The 13,244-nt window shown below is 36.7% G+C and overlaps 1 protein-coding gene across 1 annotated transcript in view; it reads left to right on the top strand.

The window, feature by feature from the left end:
• crok (crooked) overlaps positions 1-12,644 on the top strand; it is a 38,428-nt gene extending 25,784 nt beyond the window's left edge. The window contains exons 2-3 of the mRNA XM_085812576.1: positions 7,317-7,475; positions 12,071-12,644. Coding sequence (XP_085668702.1) covers positions 7,317-7,475; positions 12,071-12,306 — 395 coding nt within the window. The 3' untranslated portion in view covers positions 12,307-12,644. The remainder of the gene's footprint in view (positions 1-7,316; positions 7,476-12,070) is intronic.
• Positions 12,645-13,244: the final 600 nt, after the last annotated feature.

The raw sequence follows: 13,244 nt of genomic DNA, 5'->3' as shown, positions 1-13,244 counted from the left end.
AGGATCCTAAGTTTTACTAACGTTTTTTTTTTTTTTTTTTTTTTTTTTTTTTAAATCTTTACTATCACTTCTTATTTTCTACTTCCGGCCAGAATTAAAAGCTTTAACTTATTTATGCAAATTTGTCTTGCTAACGCCAAGTACTTAAGTTGTGGCTTTTTGCCAAGTAAGAGAGAGGAAGGAGTTATTAGAAGCAGGCCGCTGGCCATAGTAGATTTACTCGGTTGCTGGTTGCCTTTAAGGCCAGAGGTTTAGTCCTCTTGATATTTCAAACGTATCGTAGTTTTAGCAGCTCTCTGTACTACATACGAATTTTTGTTAAATAACGCCCAGTCTTAAAGTTAGGCACTTGTATATTAATCCAAAGTTAGCTTTAGCTAGAGTTTTAGTTAATATTTTTATATTCTTACGTTCAAACCACAAGTGGTTGGTCTCTGTATTCCGAAGTTCCGGAAATCGCTGTAAAGATAGAAAAATAAAGGGTTTCGTATACCCTTCCTGTGTGTATTGTCTACTTCACCATTTATTGAACATAGCTTGAGTAAGCTCCCTGTTCCGAGTCAGGACAGTTCATGTTTCCAAAGCAAGTAAAGAGGAATACAAGTCCTGATAGATTAACTAAAGGCATAACAAACTTAACAGAAAGATAAGAACAACAGAATTTAATCATTTCTAAAGCAAAAAAAATGCACAATTTACCAACATATAAGAATAAAAAAGCTGAGCTCGAGTAACAGAATGGAGTCGAGTAACAGAATGGGTATAAGTGATAAGTGACGGTGGACGTGGGCACTGTCCCTTTACCGTAACCGTTACTCAGTACAGCACCACGTCCACCCTCATCTAGAAATGGCTTGAGGGGAACCACATAGGAGTCTCGCACTGAGCGCCCAGACCCAGCGCCGGATTCATCCAGAGGTCAGTCCTACCGACCAAAGCACCCCCCCCCGGGATTCTCGTCATCCAGGACGTACATACCTGCCATGCAAGGGCGCTATAAGTACAGATGAGAATTTACAGAAGAATTACATGTGTTCAAATTAACCTTGAGTGCTATCGGGCGGCTCCTGAATGCCTCTGACATGCGTTATACCATAAGACTAATATGTTTACATATGTGGTACATTTACATTAAGTACGCAGTGCATGAACAGGACTCAACATATACATTTTAAAGTACATTAATAGTGCTCAACACATGCAATATATTACATATTGCATGTGTTGAGCACTATTACTAAGTAAGAAACACAGAGACAATATATATATAATTCGACACATGAGTATAGTTAGAAATTCTGTAACGTACTCATGCGAGTCCGTATCATTCCCGCTGTGTGTGTACGCGCTGGATTACATACTGATATATACTCCATTGGTTTGCATTCGACTTTGCCTACGATTGTATAGGTATTACACTACTGCGTTACATTTTCAAATATGAAGCCTATACGGCATAACATATGCGCTAAATACAGTACATATTTACATTACATAACATGGCAACAGAATGGGTATATAATATATATATGTTATGGTGAAACATCGAAATCTGGAGAATGTCGACTTTCACCGGTGAATGTCAACATTCACATAGTCGCTTGGTGTATGTCCGAAATATTTTCCAAATACTCTTATTTCTGACTTACACCGGTGAATGTCAACATTCACCATGTATTGATGGTGAATGTTGAACATATAACAATATTATATTTCCTTCTCCGTAATTCATTCGCGAAAAAACGCACTTGAGACTCAGAATATTAACTTAAGAATATAAGAACTTAAAACAGTACATTCAAAATGAGAAAGGAAAATAATAGAAGTTATAAACTTACCAAATTATGTGATTCAAATCTTATTTATTGCAACAACTTAAACTATTATGACACTTTGAATTGCACGAGAGGCCCTTGCTTTTACAACTGCATTTATTTGTGGAACACTTCCTTTTGGAATGGCAGCGTGTACATATACTCCTCTCTTTTCGACCTACACCAGAGCATATCTGTGATTGTCGACATACACCGGTGAGGGTCCGAATGTGCAAGAATGTAAAGAAATAGTCGATCTTTCACCGACGTATTTGGTGAATGTTGACATTCTCCGGTGAAAGTAGACATTCTCCAATTTCGGTCTTTCACGGTAACATATATATATCGTATTTGACGGCATATAAGACGCACCCTTATTTACACGGCCACACACAAGGGAAAAAAGTTTCAATAGCGTGGTTTCTTTTAGTTCTCACGTTTCGTAAAAGCCAAATAAACAATTATTGAATGCAATGACTTTCACCTATAAGACTGTGTCCTTCACGTATAAGACGCAGGTAACTTTTTTAAGACCAAATTTAGGAAAAAAAGTGCGTCTTATATGCCGTCAAATACGGTATATACTTTTGGTGCGGCCAATTACAACCAAAAAGAGGGCTGCTTTTATAACAGAAGTCCTATATACAAAATTTCAACGTTTTGAGGTTACTTGTTTTTGTTATGCGAGATACCTACGTACAAGCGCCACGAAAAAATCGCTTCTGAATCCATTTAAAATCCTTTTTGCAACCAGTTTTGGAAAAAGGAGTCCTTTATTCTGTCCTTACGTACAGATGTCGCGCAAAAAACATTGTTAAATTGCATTCGATAGCGGTCAAAATGGATATTTTCTTTGAAATATGGTATCGGAAAATTTTCGCGATTACAATACTTCCTACGTTTTTTAATTCCTTCGTAAAAGGAAGTAAAAAATAACTTACCTAGTAGACAGATGTATGCTAAAAAAAACGAATTTGTCTGCCATTTGTGATGATTTAGGAAAAAGTTTTGAACTTTTTGGTCAATTAAAAAAACGTTAATTTTTTTTTTTTTTTTTTTTTTTTTGCGAGGTGTGACTTTTGAAAAAAAAATTATAACTTCATCAGAATGAATGTTTTTAGCTATTTCATTTTCAGTGGAAAGGATTGCCAAACCTTTAAGTCGTATGTGTGATATAATTGATCGAAGATAGCTTTTAATCAACTTCAACTCTAAAAAGCCTCTCACGCAAGAAAGAACTGAAGCACACGCTGCCAGAAGTCTTTACTGCTAAATATATATTAGAGACTGATTCTTGGATGTCCATTTCCAAACTAAACATTAATATTTTCAATGCAGACCCTTTTTTAGCTTCGTCCTTTTATATATTCCTACTCCTTTTCCCCCAAAAGGGGGAAGGAGTGCTACTCGGCCGTTCTACTTTCCGTTCTACTTGGCCGATTTATGAAATTTAGCTGTCGTCTTTCATGTGTCCAAAGCGCGACTTAAGATAAATATTAGATTTATATATAGCATTGTTCTAACATACATATATTTTGACACAAAAATCGGACTTTTTCTGAAATGACATGCAAATTTTTTCCCATATTTCAAGTCTACGACTCAGATTATGCCTGAAAAGTAAACTTTGTAAAACTTGATGGGAAATTTAAGCTGTAATTCGGAAACGAACTTTATATATTGAATTTTTCCAGAGATTGAGGACGTTTCTTTTTCCTTGTTGTGAAAAGTTGTGAAAAGTCAAAGGAGAATTCTGAGTTAAATTTTAAGACGCTGAAAGTTGTGCTGTTCTTGAGAAAACTGTGTTATGGAATGTTAATAAGTTTTATCATAATATATCTAAACATAGGAATTTGTTGTGTAAAGCTAACGGTCTTCGGCGTTAACTCGTTTTTGCTGGTATTGGGTGATGTGGCAGTTCTCTCGTGGGGCCATCCATTAGCTTGGGTGGGAAGTGAGGCGTTGTTAGAGTTCCCATTCTGCTTGAAAATTGTAAAGGACTTTGGGAAGGCTAACTGTGGTCTATTAATCGTGGGTTTCAGACGATACCCAGAATAGTCCTTGCAAGTCATCTGGGTATCTGGATCCGAACTCATCTGTGACCTGTGGTCTATTGCATAGAAGCCAAGCATCGTTCGCGGCGCTTAGCTAGAAAGTCTAGCTTTTGCCGGCTGTCATGAAATGTAGTTGCTAGCAGGTGCTCGAATGCTTCAGTAGGAGACAACATTGGAGATGGAGAGGGGGAAGACGCCAGGTCCCCTATGGCATGGAGACATCCGAATGGTAGTTCAGGAGGAAATTCCAGCATCATCGTCTTCAAAGTTCGAAAAGTGATTTATTTTTGATTGGGATAGGACACTGCAGTCCAGGCGCCCATTCAAAGAAACATCTTGTTCGAGGATGAGCACTAAAAGGCCGTAAATAGCGGTCCTCATTGAGAATTTCATAGGTGAATACATTAAAGCAATTCGTAACATTGCAATCTTTCGCAGCCTGGTAAAATTGCCTGTTAAGCTTGCCAAGATGCTTAGTAACAGTGTCAATTTTCGAATCATCATGTAGGCATTTATTCCTCACGAAGAAGTGACCGTTAGTGATAATTCTAAGATATCTATTCTGTACCTTCTGTAGTTTATCGAGATCAGATTTAGTAGCAGTAGTCCACGCTGGGGAGGCGTAAAGTCATTATTGGTCGGATGACAGAAATGTAGATTAACCTTTTCTTGTCAAGATCCAGTTTCGAGTACTTATCAATAATCGGAAATAAGCATTTCATAACACAGGTGGCCCTGTTACGCACATTGTTAATGTGATGTGTCCATGTAAAACGGTCATTGAAGGGTTATTCCCAGGTATTTTGCAGTAGAAACTACCGGCAGTACTTCATTGGATAGTGCGAGATTTTTCTTGATTACAGCATTATGCTTTTTCCTGCGGATAATCATCAGCTGTGATTTTGTGGCGTTAATACCAAAAGCGCTCTCAGACCTGACTTGCTAATAGTCGGATCGTTTTCCTAGTACGAGCGCCTGATTGGTCATTGGAACCCTACAGAGGAGCCACTTGAAGATAAAATTCATATGCGGTCGCTGATATCATCTGCAGTCACAACGAATCAGGGCATAAAATGCAACAGGAAAACTAAATTCAGACTACTTCAGTCTGAAAAATGTATGAGACAGAGTAATGTTTTAAAACGCAGAATCAGTATACGTAATGTTTTAAATGCATTACGCAGAATGTTTTAAAACTCTGAAGTTGATATTTATTGCTAGCCGGAACGGTGTCTTCTCACAGTGAAGGCCTACTGGTTTAGAAGTTCAGTTTGAAGGGCTACTGGTTTAGAAGCAATGGTTAACTCAGCCACTGGTTAAGAAGTAATGGTTAACATAGAAATAGTAATGGGTAACTCATTGCTGCTTCTTTGCTTCTGTGATTACTATATTTGATTGTTAATTTGTTACTAGTAATGTTATTATTAAGTAAATGTAGGCTATTTATAAAATATGTTAGAAATCAGTTTTGTAGGTGTACTTGTGGTAGAACAGACAGTCCAAACAACATGAAACCCAGCTAATGGGCTCAACATGCTTTTGTTCATAATTTTTTTTTTTTTTTCTTCCTTTATCATATCTTTTGTACCATTTAAACTATCCCGATTCTTCCGTTTTAATCATGTGAAAATGTCGTCAGCCTCAATGCAGATTGCAAGCCTTTTCATGTACTCATTTTTAAAATTTGTCCAAACAGTAATATATTGGGTTGGCAACTAAGTAATTGCGGATTTTTTTTAGAAAATCAAAGACAATTTTTTCATGGAACTAAATAACTTTATTCTGTAATCTATTGCCCATTTTGATCAATGACCTTTTGCCATCTTTCAGGCAGCATCATAATCCCACGTTCATAAAACTTCTGGTTTTTATTAGCAAAAAACTGAATCAGGTACGATTTGACATCATCATCATTATTGAAATTTTTACCATTCAAGGAGTTTTGTAAAGATCGAAACAAAAATTAATCAGATGGTGCAAGGTCAGGACTATATGGTGGATGTTGCAAAACATCCCAACCAAGCTCCAATAATTTTTGCCGAGTGACCCAAGATGTGTGCGGCCTTCCATTGTCATGATGGAATACAACACCTTTTCGATTTGTCAATTCGGGTCGCTTTTCTTCAACAGCATTGTTTAATTTCGTTAGTTGTTCAATGAAGACATCAGAATTGATCGTTCGGTTGGGTGGTAAGAGTTCAAAGTAGACAATTCCTTTGTAATCCCACCAAACTGATAACAAAACCTTCTTTTGATGAATATCAGCTTTTGATGTTGTTTGAGTTGGTTCACCTGGCCTGCTCCACGATCTTTTCCGCTTGATATTGTTGTAAACAACCCATTTTTCATCGCCAGTTATCAGTCGTTTTAAAAATGGATCATTTTTATTACGTTTCTTTAGCAAATCGCAGCTGTTAATGCGTTGCGTTAAATGCGTTTTTTCAGTTCGTGAGGAACCCATGTATCGAGTTTTTGAACATAACCAAGTTGTTTTAAGTGATTTTCAATGCATGTATGTGATACATGAAGCTTCTCTGCAATCTCACGTGTTGTACTGTGACGATCCGAATCGATTATTGTTTTGATTAGGTCGTCATCAACTTCAACTGGACGACTAGAGCGTTTTTCATCTTTGAGTGAAAAATCACCAGAACGAAATTTGGCAAACCAATTTTGACACTGCCGTTCTTTTAAGGCTTCGTCACCATAAACAGCACATAACTTTTTATGAGCTTGCGATGCGTTTTTCCCTTTGCGGAAATAAAAAAGCAAAATATGACGAAAATGTTCCTTTTGATTTTCCATTTTTCAACGAACGCCAAACGAAAACTACGCAACCGATCAAAAAACATTTTTTACTGATTGACAACTCAATTGCCAGCTATCAAATAACAAAATGTGTTTTACATTTGTACTACGTCTGCAGCTCTAAAAATTCAACTGAAGCCATCTATGAGTGAAATCCGCAATTACTTAGTTGCCAACCCAATAGTTTTCTTAATAAATTGATGTTTTTTAGTTTATATCGTTTTATTTTCTAAAAAAGAAAAATACAGTTTTACGTCCCCCCCCCAAAGAAAAAAGGAGAGAAAGGAAAAAAAACATTGGCGTTTTTAAATCTGAAATTCTTTTTGAGTCTTTTTTCATGTTCAACCATAAAGATTTACTTTTATTTAAGAAGAGAAACGAAATATTTGTATGATTCGTTTTTGCATCTAAAATGTTTTATGTAGTTTAATAAAAATGTTTTTAATTGTAAATTCTTCTTAGGGGTAATCTGTAGTTTTAAGATTGCAGTTTTTACTTGTTCAGTTTTTTTTCCCCTAGATGTTATAAGGTATTATTATTTCCTAGGTATTTTTGCTAGGAGATATGATAAAGGAAGAAACTTACCAACTCAATGATCTGTGTTCTTCTTCATGGAATAATGGAATTTCTTTGTTTTCAGCCACATCCATCAAATGCTGGGTGTGCCGCTCTGATGCCGACCCCAGATGTGTAGACCCTTTCGACAACACCACCATTCCCATCTTCGACTGTGATACTGTCAGATTGCCGCATTATGAGGGACTCAAAGCCACAATGTGCAGGAAGATACGACAAAAAGGTATGAAATTTGTTTTTGTACGAGTTTTCTGTGTTGCATACTAAGGTTTGAACTGAACACCAGCGGAGGGAGCTCTCAGACCTGGCTAGCACTAGGCCGCCATACGCAGTTTATTATTGCCTCAACCTTCAGAGGCGATCCGGGGGGCGTCACCGTCTGATCAATCCAGAGGGATTTTAATGACTCACATGCACGCTTATGTAAAATTCAAAGTACTGTGGTGGACGGTAAGCGTCCACCAAAAAAACAGTCACAAGGTTGACTTCGCTGACCCTCTGTATTGACCGAGGGAAGTCCATCCCACATCAAACAACCTCCGAGGTCAACCAACCATGTAACGCCCCCACAACCAAGGGGCAGACAAGACAATCTGATGCACACGAGTCAATGACTTAAGTGTTCTGTTGAAGCAGTTCCTCCATATGGCGGAGTTGCTTGCCATAAAGTGCCTGGCTGAGGATTTGCTTTTTCAGGGATTTATCAAAGAATAATCCTTTCTATATCCACCAGCAGCGTAAAATGATTTTCTAAAGAATTTTTTGTTACAATCATGGTGTTAGCTTTCTGCTTAAGCTTAGGGCACAACTTCCTATACTATTCCGCAAATTGACACAGAAGCACCATCCTTCGTCTCCTACTACAATACGCGCGAGAAAGAGTTTGCGTAATTGAGAACATATGTGATAACGGGTGAACAAAAATGAATGAATGGCAACACATTAATTCTTATTGTCGTTGATGGGAACTTTTATGTGTTTCCCTATTCGTTGCAGATGTTGGATAGTAGTGGAATAATCGTATTGTTCAAACTATCATCGTCAAAGTGGGCATGCAGAGCTTGTAGTATTTGTTCTCAAAATTTCTACTTCTGTAATCAGTCAACTATTGTTGATCGAAGTTTTCAGCATCCACTCATGTGTACAGGTTCTATTATGAGAACATAAGAAAAAACTTCATTACTTTTCATGTTTTCAGGGACTATAAAATAACTCGTGTTGATGTCTCAGTCGGAAAAAGGATTTTATTCTCCATGGAAACCCAGTTTACTTTTCTACTTACACTTTACCTAAAAAACATTGAAAAGGAAAGCAAATATTTAACTGATATTTCATAAATTTTACAGCCGTAGCCTATTTCTTATTTGCGGCTGTAAAATTACCTGATGGGCCAGAGGGCCTAACAGTGCACTTTTCTTACATGTCCATACAGGAACGAACCCCAACCGTAACTAACTGTGGTTAATATGCCAAAAAAGACACAAAAGTTAAAATTTTCTCACTAGCCCTAACTCCTGGCGCCATCTAGTGAGTGAAAAACACTAGATGGCGCGAAGTTTTTAAATATTCCGTTTAAAAACGGAATATTTAAAAACTTCGGAAAAGGTCAAATTATTTTCATTTTGCTCTCGAAGCAGTAGCATCACAAAGCTTCAAGTAGCCTCTGCAGCTTTTATATAGAGGAAGATATCGAAAACGGAACTTGTTATGTAGTTGATGCTTCATATTTAAGTATCTTAAAAGTTAGAAGTCATGATCTACAGTCATTTAGGAATCAAACCAGTAATACCACAAGTATATTAATTTATTTCAGTATTTCAAATATTGTACGAAAAGAACACTCTTAAACAATTTTATGTCAGCATTCTCTGCTCCCCTTTTAAAGTTAGTCGGAATTCGACGAACTTCTTGTTCCTATCGATGTTTCATGTACAGCCTTTTGTGAATCATTTGTTCTCCGAAGACATGAATTAAAAAATATTTTTAGGTGAAGACATTGCGTGTGGAAATAATCTGTTGCGCCATTTGTTATTCTGATATCAGAGACCTTTCAGTTATTCACGCCATCAAAGTCTCAATAACATAAGTTAGTAGAAGAGACAGGCAATTTTTCTGCTTTGTCAGATGATACAAAACAGCCATTCACCACGGATCACTTTGGGTTGCCATGTAAAAGGGAGAAACAAACAGAGACTAGCAAAAAAACCCAATTCAAAATTTTCTTCGATGCTGACTGGGTGAAAATGTACAATCTGCAACATTTTATGGAAAGAAAGAAAAAATCTACTTGTTTTACATCCAATATTGAAGCCTCTAGAAAAAGTATTTGAAACGGTTATTTCGTACAAAACGGAGATTGATGTGTGATAGCGCACTAAGTGGAATGGTCATACTCTATTCCACATGAGCTCAACTCAAACTACTGTTTTCCATTTTTTTGGCTTCCCAATCTTCCAATTTATTGATTACTATATGTCGATGTTAGTATAGAGCAGTGGCGTAGCTAGGGTGGGGCAAGGGTGGGCATCTTCCCCGGGTGCAGCATCCAGGGGGCGCCAAATTGATGGTACGAAATTTTAGAATAAAGTGTTTTCCATTCGTGGCAAACAGAAACGGGCGCGAAATCTCCAGTTGTCCCTGGGCGCTGAAAACCCTAGCTACCTCTCTGGTATAGAGTGATTCAGAATGTTTGATCCGATTTCAGGTGGGCAGAATTTCGTAACAATTAACAATGCTTTAATTTGATATGTATAGGGAAAAAAAAAACTAAATGAAAAGAAGAAGAACTCGTCAAAAATTTTGATGCTGTTTTCTTAGTGAAGTGCTTCTTCTGCATTTCATTGTTTAACAATAACTTCATTTTAAGAGTTAGCTTCCTGTTACTGGATTCTACTTCATGTGACTTGTTCCACTGGAGATTGTGTTTAAAATGTGTGTTAGAAGTCCCCAATGATGATCCACAAACCTGCCTGATCTCAAACTTTGTGCTGTTTTTCTTGCAGAGACGGTAACCGATGGTGTAGGATTGTACTTTCTTTGGTAACTTAAACTCTGCTAGATCCTACTAAGGAACCTGGCGGCTTCTCGCGCAGGCGTAAAGAATACCAACACAAGAGAAAAGTAAAAATAACCCTTTATTATTCGTAAAACTCTAAGGAGAAAAGTAAAAATAACCCTTTATTATTCGTAAAACTCTAAGGAGAAAAGTAAAAATAACCCTTTATTATTCGTAAAACTCTGAGGAGAAAAGTAAAAATAACCCTTTATTATTCGTAAAACTCTAAGGAGAAAAGTAAAAATAACCCTTTATTATTCGTAAAACTCTGAGGAGAAAAGTAAAAATAACCCTTTATTATTCGTAAAACTCTAAGGAGAAAAGTAAAAATAACCCTTTATTATTCGTAAAACTCTGAGGAGAAAAGTAAAAATAACCCTTTATTATTCGTAAAACTCTAAGGAGAAAAGTAAAAATAACCCTTTATTATTCGTAAAACTCTGAAGAGAAAAGTCACGTACTTCGTTCCTACAAAAACACCGACAACTTGCGGTGGAACTTAAGATTCGTTACACAATAAATTGAAATATAAAGAGTAGTGCTGCACTAAAAATTTTAGTCAAGACACTAGGTTGACTCGTCAACCTACCTGGCGTTATATAGGGTGCGGCAGCTTTCATAGCATAATTTGACTTGCGTAGCACAATGACGTACTGCATGAATGCGCGGCAGCTCGTGCCGCATTCGTGTACTAATGAGCTGCCATTTTGAGTGTGACAGTGATATGGATCGTTGGAGTGAACAGCATCGTGCCTTTGCTGTTGAAAGTTATTTCAAGAATAACTACTCTTTTATTGCTACCCAGCGTCTATTTTGGCAGCATTTCAACTTGGGACGTTATGGGAAAGTCCCAGATGGATGGACCATAGCGACAGACATTTCCAGGTAGAGTAATTTCCCGTTTTGGTGACATTTCCTGGCCGCCTCGCTCACCTGATCTTTCATGTGCCGACTTTGAAGGCACCTGAAGCAAGAAGTTTTCCGAACACGTTTGTGCTACCATTCCTGAGTTGGAGGATCGCATCCGAACTGCCGTCGGCAATGTCCCAGGGAATACGTTACGCCGAGTTATGGCAAGCTTCCAACGCCGCCTAGATGAATGTGTTGTGCAGAGGGGGCATCCTATTCAAAAAGTAATCCATGCAATGGACAATGACTTACACATTAGTAAATGGCATACCTTTAACTGTTAATTGACATAAGAGATAATAAATACATTACAGTTACTGCCTTATAGTGTGCTTTTAATATCCTACTATGAACGCTGCTGCACCCTATACTTATTTAAATGGTCAAAAAGGCGTATTAGCCACTCCGCGTAACAGCAAGAAAAGACTCGTAACGTGTGCTGGCTAGAAAAAACACGCCCTGAATAAACAACAAGATTCACCCAATACTCACTTCACTTAATTTAAATTTGCATCCTGGCGAGGAAATGCGAGGGGAAAATGTGAGGTTCAGGAAAGGTAGCAAAACTTAAAATAATTTGTTATGCAAATTAAGGGAAACTCTAGAGTGACATATAGAAGAAAGCGGGGCATATGGTTATCGTCTTATCATTATTCTTGTTGCTAAACGATGTCATATAAAATGTTTTTATATTATACTTAGAAGTTTTAATTTTATTTTATGTATTATTTAAGATTCCATATTCATAAATATGAGAAGTAAATCGTATGAAATCCCATGAATCATTTTGAATCAGCTTGTATATTTCAAAGCGATGATGAATGCACTGATTTGATGTCTTTCCTTTCTTACAGTGTACGGCAACTGGCGTTTCATTCGCACGTGTGCCTTTCTCGGCAGCCCGGGTGAGGGAACTGGCAACGAGAATTACTGTACAATGAGGACAGGAACTTACAACGTCTTCATGGAGACCTGCACTTGCAACAGCAAAGACGGATGCAACGGTGCCATGTCGCTTCGCGTGTCGTACGCTGCGACATTCCTGACGGTCTTGTTGCTGCTCAAGTTAAAATTCCAACAAGTTGGCTGATGATGATGACCCGACTGTAGGAAGAAAAACAAAAGCTAATTCCATTGATTCCGTCCAAATAACACTCCACCTATTTTGGCAATTATTTTTGTAAGCATGTTCTTTTTTACGAAGGAAACTGTGATTTATAGAATCTCATTTATCTGTTCATGGATTTCATTTTGAATCGTTGCATCGTGTCATCCATTTGTATACTATTTGGCACAAGGACATTGTTATATTATGTCATCGTTAAGAAAGGACGATTTGTATACGAAAGCAGTTGGTTGTGTTTAAAGCGAGTTCTTTGTTTTTAAACGACTGTTTACATATCTCGATAAATATTAATGTTAATATGCTTTGTTTTGATTTTTTTTTGCGCAATATTCTGGTATTTTTATGTGTTTTACCCATGTCTAAACGTTGCTGCATTTAAATGGAATCTAAATCGTTTTTTTTGGGGGGGGGAGGGGTATATAAGGACGGTAATATTTTGTTCCATTTAAAATGAATAGTTATCCCGAGCTTAATTTATAACTCAAAAAGTAAAAGGCTGATATTGATATGATTGGGTTAATAAAAGCTAAAAGTTATTTAACGCAAATGACTTATACAACAAAGAAGAGTAATATATGATTCTAAATAATGAAAAAAAAATTCCGATTTTTTAATATATTTTTAATGATGAAAAAAACAGGTTCCGATTTTTTTAAGTCTAATTTAAGAGTTTAATTATACTTTCATGCAACTCTGAGTTAATACATTTTTCTTAACCCTTAAATGCATGAATTTTTATTTTTATTTTTAAAGTAAAAATGCATTAGATTTAATATCAAATAAAAAGGAAAAATACTAATAAAAAAGTCTGAACTAAGTTTTTATTCGAATTTTTGAAAAATCAAAAAATATGATAGGCAAATGTGTAATAACAATTTTAGATAATAATACATACCGTATAC

This window comes from Stegodyphus dumicola, chromosome 3 (genome assembly GCF_044657685.1).
Source record: "Stegodyphus dumicola isolate Sdum_Otavi_A_Nest chromosome 3, ASM4465768v1".
In the NCBI taxonomy this organism is placed as follows: domain Eukaryota; kingdom Metazoa; phylum Arthropoda; class Arachnida; order Araneae; family Eresidae; genus Stegodyphus; species Stegodyphus dumicola.
Note: the sequence above shows the minus strand (reverse complement) of the source record. Positions and strands in the feature narration are given on the sequence as shown.